The 11977-nt window shown below is 37.3% G+C and overlaps 1 protein-coding gene across 1 annotated transcript; it reads right to left on the bottom strand.

Annotated features, from left to right (window-relative positions):
• Positions 1-8342: 8342 nt before the first annotated feature.
• Positions 8343-11231, bottom strand: LOC108362682 (uncharacterized). Its single transcript, XM_017615770.1, has 3 exons — positions 10943-11231; positions 10740-10875; positions 8343-10548 (listed from the first exon to the last, which is right to left on the bottom strand). The coding sequence occupies exons 1-3, from the start codon at positions 11139-11141 to the stop codon at positions 9222-9224; spliced, it is 1662 nt and encodes a 553-aa protein (XP_017471259.1). The 5' UTR covers positions 11142-11231; the 3' UTR covers positions 8343-9221.
• Between the last annotated feature and the right edge of the window lie 746 nt (positions 11232-11977).

Raw genomic sequence — 11977 nt, forward strand, 5'->3', positions numbered from 1 at the left:
CTTAAAGCTCAGTTATGCAAGACTTTGACTTGAGTGGACTTCAAAATTGCATAGCTGGCAAATGATCAGCGCGTTTATGTAGTAACCCAAAAAAACAACTTGACTTAGAAACTTCGAGAACTATAGATTTTTGATTTCTAAGTAAATTTGTAAAATTTGTAAGTGCAAAGAGAGCAGTGAGAAAATCATGTTGCCATTTCAGTTTTTAATAGAATCCCTACAAATATGTCACACAAATATAATTTTTTGTATAAATGAAATTCATCTGGCAATCGAAAAACAAACTTTCAAAAAGACAGAATATCAAATAAAAACAATCACAATTTAATTCGCGTGAATACATTTATTTTAATGGTGATTTTGTATCAATTTTGATGTAAAAACAAATTAAACGTTTACAATTTTACGTGTACAAAACCAAGTGCTGAGAATGAAAACAAAAGAGAAAATGTAATAGCCGTGCAAACCATTTTTTCAGAGTATTCTCAACTGTAGAGAAATTTTAAGGAATTCGTAAAGATCTCATCCGATTTTTTGCCGAATTTTCTAAAATTAATTAAACTGTGCAGATATCGATTCTTTTACGAAATTTCGGAAGAAAATCGGTAAAGTAATGAAAAAATGCTATGTGAAGAATTTCTTGCAGAATTTTTTCAGAACTTGCTTAATTTTTTGTTCAGAAATTTCTTTACGAGTTCGTGCCAACCACTTCATATAACTGTCTGTGTAGATTCGTAAAAAAAAACGGTACAGAAATAAGATACTCCTAAAGATTTTGATAAGATTTCGGGAACTTTGATTTGCAGGGAGGTGACACGCTGAGTAATTGCGTCTAAGCTTCTAGGTAAGTCAAGTCTGAGTCTGGCATAACCCAGCTTTTACTTCGACTATGTTATTTTCTATGATCTTTATTTTGTTATTTTATTTTTGTCAACATTTCCTATCCCTCCCATGTATATATTTTGCCAAAAACATAGCAAGATAAATGTGCTAGCTGTTTTTTTTTTGTTGGAATTGCTACATCACAACAAACACCAAAAAAATATTTCCCCAACCTTGAAGAAATTCATAGTTCTCAAGCTGATATCTAACATGATTTTCCAACTCAAAGCGATAGAGAAACGAATTTTTAATTATGAAGTGAAAAACTAAAGCTATATAAAAAGGAAAATTACCAACAAGGGTAAATAATCTTCAAAGTAACTATAAATAATCTTCACAGAAAACAAACGCGAAGTGAATCAAGTGGCAGAATTAAAGTCGGACTGTATATTGTGAAGTGAATTATTGTAATAAGAAAATAACAAATTAATATTCAAATTGCTCGCAACCGAGCTGTCAAATCGTACCGCAATCGGCCGCATTTTTCCCAGTTTTGTGCTTGTGCATAATATTTCGCATTCTAACTGTTCGAGTAATCTAACCTAGCATCGCGTTTGTGCGCAATAAACTTGTTCCATGTGTTTCTATATATTTGTGCTACATACGCGACACATACTTATATTTGCATATAACTAAATTAACTTTCCGCAATGGCCCCGGGGCCAACAAACTTGGCGATAATAGGTACGCCCTATTATCCCCAGGTCATAAGAATAAAAGGAAAAAACCTGAATATACAACGCTTGATATCTTCCCGGAATTACCCATAACAAATAAGGACGACCCCAAATATCTTCTTATTAAGTCGCTGGACTCCAACAAAACAATTGCATCCATCTCCTGCTTAGTTGTTTATAAAAGTATACAGGCAATTAGCAAAGAAGTCAACAATATCACATCGCTTCGGGATGGGAGCCTTTTCTTTGTAAAAAAAACAGAAAATCGCTGACAAATTTTTGTCTACTAAACATCTATCCGTCTCAATGATGCAGTTCACAAATTCACCAGACTAGAGAAAGGCTCACGAGTTAACACCGGTGCTATACTACTAACTTTCGACAAATACACACTACCAAATCGTATTGAAGTCGCCTGACGAACCCTTGACGTCCGTCCTTATTACCCAAATCCTATGCGCTGCAAATCTTGTCAGCTGCTGGGGCACACAACGAAACGTTGCAACAATACTCCAACTTGTGCGATTTGCAACCTCCCACCCAACCATCCCTCTCCTACAGAATGCACCAGAGTATACTGCGCCAACTGTGCAGGTGAACATCCTTCTTCCTCAAGTACCTGTCCTAAATTTATTCAATCCAAAGATATACTAAAAATTAAAACTATAATTAAATGTACTATGCGTGAAACAATCACCATTTACAAAAATCAACTTCCTACCATACCCTCCGGCCCCTCTTTTGCCAGTATGGCTAAGAAAATTTCCAACGACACTACTGCAAATTCAAAAAAGCCGATTAACAAAGAAAATAATTCAATAACAGTAAATTCAAACCTCAACGACAATTGTCCAACATCAAATATTAGTGACAACTCATCCTCCAATAATCTTCTATTATCTCAAAAACAACTTCCTGAAACCTCTAAGAAAACCTCCCCCGCCCCCTCTTCACCCTCCTTGAACTCTTCCCCCTCCCCACCCTTTTCACCCCTTTCCCTCAACTCTACTCCCTCCCCCCTTAACTCCTCTCCACTTGCCACATTCAGCATCTCTCCTCTTTCTCATAACCCTTTCCCTTCTCCCTACATCCTTGCCCCGCCTCCACACTCAGTAATGGAACAGTAAATTTTCATACTATACATCTATTCTAACAAAAATATAAAATTTTTTTTCTTTTCTCTGAATAAATCACTATGTTATCCATACTTCAATGGAACATAAATGGTTACCTAAATAATTATATCGAACTTGAACTTTGAATTAAAACATTGAATCCTTCAGTTATATTATTCAATGAAACTCATCTCCCCACCAATTCCTCTGCTCATACCCCTAAATCTTACATTGGTCATTTTTATAACCTCCCCTGCAACTCCACCAGCAAACAAGGGATTGCTATCCTAGTTAAAAGAAACATACCCTACAACACCCTCCCCCCACTTCCTTCAAATATTTCCTCTCTATCCATAGAAACTCTTTCCCCCAATAAAATCATAATCACTTGCTCTTATTCCCCTCCGAATCCAAATTTTTCTTCGTCCGATTTCTTTAATCTCTTCCCCCCTGGCTCTACTCCCTTCTTATTGGCCGGCGACTTTAACGCCTGGAGCCCCCTTTGGGGCTCTTCCTTGGCTAATCCAAAAGGACGAAAAATAGAAGACGCCATACTTAGATCCAACTGCGTTGTTCTTAATGATGGTTGCCCTACCCACTTCTCCACCCACGCTTCCTTTACACATATCGACCTCTCCCTTTGTTCTTCATCCCTTTCCTCCAGAACTGATTGGCACTGTATCGATGACCTTCATGGCAGCGATCATTTCCCCATCCAAATCAAAATCTCTTCTCCCCAAACTTCCCCCCAAACTGACTGTTTCCAGAAATTCACTAGTAGCATCAACTCTTCTTCTGACCCCAAAAAAATTTGGGCTAACTTAAGAAAGCTGTCTGGCTTTCCTACTTTTTCTCCCATCTCTTCCCTTAACACCCCTCGGCGCAATCTACCATATCCTCAGGACATAGCTTTAGAATTCGCCAATAATTTCTGTAATGCCCCCTCTGATAACAATTTCCCCTCTGAATTTTCTTCTAATAAACTATCCTCGCTCTCCCATACTCTCTTTCCCTCGAATCATCTATCTCCTTCAGCTTTATGGCTTGACTCTGATATTTCATTACTAGAACTGCAAATAGCTCTATCCGCGGTTAAAGGGAAGACTCCTGGTATAGATAAAATTTCCCACCCCATCATTAAACACCTTCCTTCCCCTCTCCTCTCTCGCCACACAAACCATTATAACAATATTTTCCAAACTGGTATTTTCCCCCAACTTTGGAAAACATGCGCCATAATTCCTATATTAAAACCTGGCAAACCTTCTTGCGAGGTCACTAGTTACCGACCTATTTCCCTAATACCTTGTCTAAGTAAACTTATGGAAAAAATCGTTGCTACTAGGCTCTCCAAGTATCTTAGTTTCAATAATCTTATCCACACTAATTATGTAGCCTTTAAAAAAGGCCAAAGCACTATCGATGCCCTCCTACACCTTGACCATTTCATATCTGACGCATTATCCAACAAAAATCACGTCTCGCTATTGTCACTGGACTTTGAAAAAGCCTTTGATCGTATTGGCATACATGTTGTCCTCAGGCAACTTATGAAATGGAAGGTTGGCCCTCGCATTTATAACTTCGTTAAATCTTTTCTTTCCAAACGCAAAATCAAAGTTCTCATTTCCAATATTTTCTCCCCCACTCTTCCTCTTGATAATGGCGCTTCCAAGGGATCTCCTCTTTCGGTTATACCATACCACCATAGCTTTTGACGAAATCAGTTCTTTATTGTCCAACTTCCCCAATATCCGTCATCAAATCTACGCTGATGACATTCTCCTATTCTCTAAATCGTCTGACCTTATTGTGACTGTTTCTTCGTTCGAGGAAATCCTCTCCCTTTTATCTTCAAGGTCCCGTTCCTCAGGCGCTTCAATTTCCTACACCAAATCGAAATTACTACATATTTGTAGAAAAAACAATTGTATTTTCCCTACCCAACAAGCATTTCAGTAAATGTTTTTAAAAATAACTTAAAGTAAGTTTGCTATAATAAGCGTTAAATAAGCATTTTTAATATTAAGCTTATTAAAAGTTTTTTTCAAATAAACCTTTAATAAGTTTTAAGAGCGAATGTTTATAAATATCTTAAACTTATAAATGAAATACAAATGCCAACGACATGAAGTAGTAAATATGACATTTTTTCAATCGTAAGTGACGTGTTTTCGTTTTTTAAAATATATTATTAAAAGAAAAAATTAAATAAAACCGATGCGGTAAAAAAAAAAATCCAATCCAGAACCCGCTGCGCTAATCGGTGGAGCATTCGAGTCTTCAAATTATGAGTTCTCCTTATCCTTTCTTAGTTTAACATTCAATTAAAAATGTATTAAATTTTTTTCAGAAAAGTTCATCAATGAGAATGGCGGCGATGAAGCCGAATATATAGCTGCATCGATGTCGTTTTTCCAATTTGCCAATAACCGCATGTAATTGAAAACACGCAACAAGATGTAATAATTAACATTTGTATGCTTAATTTTTGTGTGTTATCGTGAATTTGTATGCTAAAATGTCTATTCCCTATTTATATTTTCGCGACTGTAGATGAGTCCGCCGAAAATTCGCATTTCTTTTAGTTTCTAGATGTTAAGTATGTATGTGTATTAGTTTTTAATGAAATATCTTCAAATAAAGCGTTATAAAAATGTTTATAAAAAAGCTTTCTTTTGAAAATTTTTAGTAAACTTATATTCATACGCTTATAAACAACTTTTTTTGAACCTTTATTATAAGTTTACACTTTTACGCTTAAAAAAGCTTTCTTATGAACATTTATTACAAGTTTATATTTCTACGCTTATAACCCACGATTGAGAGAATACAAAGGTTGCGCCGATCTCGGACCGCTATTCCTCTCTTAACGAATTTGACAGAATCGTTGTTTGCATGACGTCACACTGGTGCAACTTGTTAACATTTTTCCTTGCAAAATTTTTTCTTCTTCTTCCATTCTTGCTCACGTTTTGGCATTTCTCTCTCGCAATTGCACCAGTGTGACGTCACACAAAAGTTATTCTCAAAAATCCTCTCTGATCGGCGCAATCTTGTATTCTATCATTCTTGCTTATAACCAATGTTCCTTTTCGATTATATTACGCTTACTTTCAAGCGTTTTATAAACAAAAAAAATCAATGTTTTGTAAGCTTAATGTTTATAATTGAAAACTTAAAAAAAAAACTTTCTTTAAGTTTATTTTGCTTGTTGGGTACTCATTTAAACAACATTGTCAGTATCTTAGAGATACTTGTTTCTAAAATAAATATTGTAAAATACCTGTCATGCAAGCGTTCGCTTATTGGCACTGCTTTGCTGGTTAACGTCGTAAGAGCTATTATACTTTCAGTCATCAACTACGCTCTTGAAATTTACGGCCATCACTCAAAAAGTAATTTAAAAATGCTTGCTGCCCCGTATCACACTGCTATTCGTAGATCCCTTCGAGCATTTCCTACATCACCCATAAAAAACATATTGGCGGAATCCGGATTACCTTCCCTTATGGATAACATGGAGGAAAGCATCTGCAAACTTTACCCAAAACTTTCCATCGGCTCCAATCAGACGCTGCGAAACACGTTCTACACAGCTACGACACGTAAACGTGCTCCAAAAATACAATCTTCCATCTATAAATGTGCCACCTTTGCCAAAATAAATGACTTGCCGCTAAAATATTCCTCAACTGCGTAAAATTCGGAACCCCCCGTGGTTTGTTTCAAAAACATCTTTTTTTTGATCGTCTTACGCTCCCGCCTAAATCCAGTACTTCTAGCGCAGTCTACATCTCTGAGTTCCGTGAAACTATGGCTCGTCTTAAACAGGATAACTGGCGGTTCGTCTTCACTAATGGTCAAAGGCTACACAGACGTATTTTGCTGTTGTTAGCGATAATAACGAACCAATTACATAAGGTCTACTTTTTTCCTTTTTGCTTCATCTTTACAGCCGAAGCAACTGCTATTTTCCAAGCTGTTCAATATGCTACTAAAAATTCAGGAAAAGACATCATCTGCACTTATAGCCTATCCTGTTTTCGTGCGATATATAATTGTAACAACTCCAACAACATCATCAGTAGCATTAGGGACGGCCTCATCTGCTGTCCAAAAAAAATGAAGATAATGTGGGTACCTAGCCACATTGGCATCGACGGGAATACTTTTGCGGACAGAATGGCAAATGATGCAAGATTCACCCCAACTTTTACATCCAGCTTGTTCATCAAAAGCGACATATATCGTGTTATTAACGAAGAGAGACGTTGCAAGTTAGCCCTTGATTGTGTCGATTACAACTACCACTACGCCAGAATCCATCCAACCCGGATCAAACCACACTATCCATCTTCCATTCCAACAAACATGCTCACACCGTTCATACGGCTTCGAATTGCACACACTATAGTCACTCCTTCTCGATAGGGGCCGAAATAATAATTGTCCATTATGTGACTCCCCATCAAGCGGTCTTCACCTAATTACAATATATGGATTCCTAAAAGACACCGACCTACTCAGAAGGATTTAAACCATTGTTATACTTTCCGGACAGCTGATAGCCTCTGATGCTAGCTTTGCATGACAATTTAGTTTATATATTTGTTTTTAACATTGTATAAGCTTATAAAAAAATAAAAATAAAAAAATAAGAAAAAAAATAAATAAAAAAATAATAAAAAATAAATAATCACCCTCATTGCAAGAGTCGTATCGAATGAAAGTCGTTTTTCGAGAGTCGAATCGTATCAAAAATTTCACGTCATTGCCTAAAATTTCCACTCGACTAGTGTATTAAAACGGAAAAACTTGGCAGCACTGCCAAGTTTTCGACGATTTTCGTCGTTTACTTATTTCAGCACGACAGTAGGCAATGCCAATGTTGTCGAGTCGTACAATTTAGCCTAATTTACGTCTTGCGCAATGAGGCTGAATATTTAAATTAATCGATGTATATTTTAATCAAAAAGGTAAGTTATTTTACTATGTCGACTTCAGTATTGAAATGATATGTTTGAGACCGATTGGAGAATCACATTGGAGTTCCAACGGAGAACTAGCATTTTCTCAACTTGAGAAACAGCACAATTTTCATACAAAGAAAAATGCCCTTTTTGTTGAGAACGCTATGATCCTCCAATTGAGGTACTGTTGAGAAACAACGTTGGAGATTTGAGAAATACCTTAGTTCTCAATTAAACTCAAGTTGAGCTCAAACCTAAATGTTTCTTGGGATATTTCTCTCATTTCGCTTACTTCATTTTTTTGCTGTATCTTGTTATTGCACTTGAGACAGAATTTCACTGCTTGCTGCCTATGCGTGCTACTATTTTGCCATGGGCGATCTCGTGCTCTTGCAAATTTGGAATAGTATTTTTGCATTCCATAGAATCCGAACTACATGCAACACTCCGAGAATACCCCTTATATGTTTTCAATTGACGATAAAAGCCATTGAAAACTGGCCTTACCACATTTTTTTAAGGATCGTACTAATTTTTTTATAGGCCAAATACACCGCACAGAAAGTCTGCGCATCGCGAGTACTTTCACCGCGCTGCGGATATCACACAATACGCCATACACCATACAGACATTTAAAAAAATGTTACATTTTAAAGAATTTCAACAGAAATTGATTATCTTCCACCATGTTTATCCGCGCAGGTCTACACTTCATGAAAGCTAATCAATTATGTCAAAATTCGGCGACCAATATCAAAATTTTTGGAGTTTACACAGACAGTATGTGAGACCATCTGTGCAAACATAAAGCGGCGAAATACACGACGAGACAGTCTGCGCAGACATGTTGTGTGGTGTATTTTGCCTATTATTTTTAATTTAACTCCACTTCGACCTGTGGAATAGTTATCAGATCACTATTCTAAATCCATCGTGCAACATTTGAAGACTTTGTTACAAAAGGACCGCCTCCATTTTTTACTGCAGGGTATGTGTGGCCTACATATAAATGTACGCATATAAATATAATCTTAAAAATATACTATACTATAAGCATCACATATGCAAATATTTTATGAATGTAAGGAATACTGTTGCACTTTCCTACTTAATAGTTTATCTGCTTGAAGATTATTATTGTTTAGTGTACATATTTTTGTTTGTGTGAATAACCTAAATATGCTTATAATCCTAATGATGGAATTTTCTTGCAAGTTATGCGGGGAATTATTTTTAACAAAGCCTTTTTATCATAAGGTTTGAAAGGTTTCTTATAAAGATCTACATAGACTAGTCACTAGTGTAAAAGACATGCCATCATTTAATTTTTCTACTAGACTAGCTCAATCGTATTCATTTTTACTTACATCGCCTTATTTCTCTAATCGTGGACTAACGGGAAAGAATAATTGCACATAAAACTCATTCCTAAGCATTTAGATAGTAAAAACAAAAAAAAAGATGGCAATCTCTACCGCTAAACTTAAATTATAGTAGTGGCTCAAAACGTACATACCCTGCCGCCACACGGCACTTTGAAGCAGGATTTCTGATTTCTCCTTTAAGTTTACAACTAATCTGGATACAAATAGTCCTGTAGTATGTTTTGAAAAGCTATCTTGATTTTGCCTCGATCGCGTCCATTTAATTTTTGTATATCTGGTAGTAAACTCATAAGGAACATTGCATCCGGATCTGTTTTGCAATCGCACAACTCCACATGCGTCGAAGCTACTGCAGCAGGCGCAGCGGCTGCCGGTGGTGCAGTTATGAGCGCTGTCGCCGATGTTCCTGCCGAGCCATGACCACTTGCTGTCAAACCGCTAGCTCCAGAGCCAGCTGGTACGCCCACAATTTCTAAACGATGATGCGTACTATTGCTACCGCCAGCACTAACACTATTGTAATTATGATTCTGATGGGCATTGCTGGTGTGGCGTTGATGTTGATTTAAAACGGTCGAAGCGGATGCTACTTGACTGCTTACATTTGTTGTGCTACTTGCATTCAAGTCGGCATCAATATTTATTTGTGTGCTGCCAACGCTAACGCCAGTTCCTACGCTGAGACCCACACTGCCACTATTACTTGTTGTGGTGCTCACTAATTCCATTGGTTTCGCAAGTGTTGGTCGCACGAATGAAACGTTTGTATGCGATGTAGCCGAGCTAGTGGCAGTGGAAGGCATGCGTGTGTGTCCGCCAATAGAGGTGCCAGCATTGGTGTTGGGCTGTCCACCGCTACCAATTGTACTGATGCTACTGCTATTGCCAACACTTCCGCCACCAGCACCTCCCCCACTATTACCATGATTCAATTGAGTGCTACTTATGCTTTCCTGCGAGCGTGGCCGTTTAATGCGTAATTCTTCTTGATAGGAACGTGCTTGTAAACGCATCAGTTGCTGCACACGCAACTGTGCACGCCTTTCCTCTAATGGTATTTGTGTGCTGCTACTAGCATAAGAATCCATCATGAAGTTGCGCATTTCCATCTCTTCCAATTCATTATCTTCTTCATCTGGTCGCACCAATGACTCTGGCTCATAATCATCAACGTCCGATTTAACATCATCACATTCGGATTTTATGTCATTATTGAGTGTGTGTATGTGCTGCTCGGTGTGTCGAAAACGCGACCGTTGTTCATCATCAATAACATCATCTAAGTCATCGGAATTGTGTTCCGGATCATCAAAATATTCCAAATAATTATCAAGTGGCTGATGATGTGGCTGTTGAGAATGCAAATGTGAACCGTGTATTTCTCCGGTAGTGCTGCTGCCACCAAGTGTAGCCACCGCAGCTGTGCGCTCACGCTGTAAACGATCAGATAGGGAACTAATGCGTACCAACGCATCTTGTACTTGTGAATCCAGCGATTTAGGTTGTGTATGTTTTCTGGATACAACAAATAAGTAATGAAGACTATTAGTGCGAATTCCACGTGAAAAAATATTCTCGAAAAAACTATTAACCAAAACAAATACAATTTTTGCAATTTGTTTTTGTTTTGCCTATTAAAACCATAGAAGCAATTTGTTCACTTGGAATTGGCGATAACCCTGAATATGTTTACTATAGTAACTTACTTCCTCAAATAGGGATGCAGGAAAAACATTCGATCAAAATAAGTCCAGCAAGGCGGCACTTTTTCTTCCAAATAATTAGTGTATTCCCGTCGAAAAGATATACGCAAATTTGTCCATTTTGCAAGACTAGCGCCAGCTAAAATCAGTAACCCAGTGTTTATATATTCTAAATCTTATCCCCTATGCATTTCCATGTTACTTACGATTCTTTTCTAACTTTTGATCGACCTCACGCCAAAAATTCTCTACATATGGCCGGCAAAAGTAATATTTATGACGCGGATTATAGATGGCTTCATCATGCTGCACCATATCGATCAATTTAAACACTTCCTCCGTCAACCAGCGCGATGAGGAGCACGAAGGCGTCACCGAAATATTTACATAATAGTCATTTGCCATTTTAATCGTAATAACTATTAAATTTATAAATTTTTATTAGATTTGCCGCTGTAAAAATCAGTTGAACAAGTTGAAAAGAAAAGTCGCAAAACAAGCAACTAGAGCTGTCAGAGAACGTTAAATACAGAGAAGCAGCACGACGGTAGATGTGTTCTTAAAATATTAATTTCACTGCAATTTGTAATATTTATTCCGCATAAATCTGTGGTTATCAAAAATGTACTGCTATCAAAAAATATTCATTTCACACAGCAGATTGGCAAAACTGTCTCACCATAGTAAAAATATTATTCAGCAGCTCTGCCCATAGAACTTTGTTACCGATTCACACACGCCCTAATTCAAATATCTGAAATTACAGACTTTAACAATTTGTAAAGTATTTTTAGTTCGATGTTATAAGAGCCATAGCAGCGAAATCGAAATATACCCACTGGGAAAATAGGTAAGCACCTTACGAGGTAAGCCATGTTTTCTTTCAGTTTTTAGTACCAAAATTGTCATCATGACCAGCGTAATCTACTAGTAAAGCACAAAATGAACACCTCCGGCGACACATTACGTTGTCAGTTGCAAAATAACGTGCAGCCGAAGTTATTTCCAAGCACCGAACTACTCCGAGCGACTGCTCTGCATTACACGTAACTTACTTTGTAAAGCGACTCAGAAGTATGTTTGATAGCAAATGTACATTCTAAATTCCTACTTACATAAGGCGGCCATGCCTTTGTAAAAGTAAGGGACGTTCGGCAGGGAAATGGTAATGACTGCCAGGTGAAGAGTAAGTTGCTAATAAGGTATTATTACGTGCTCCTAATTCCCACTGGGTATGCACC

This window comes from Rhagoletis zephyria, unplaced genomic scaffold (assembly GCF_001687245.7).
Source record: "Rhagoletis zephyria isolate East Lansing unplaced genomic scaffold, Rhagoletis_zephyria_1.1 Rzeph_scaffold_01067, whole genome shotgun sequence".
In the NCBI taxonomy this organism is placed as follows: domain Eukaryota; kingdom Metazoa; phylum Arthropoda; class Insecta; order Diptera; family Tephritidae; genus Rhagoletis; species Rhagoletis zephyria.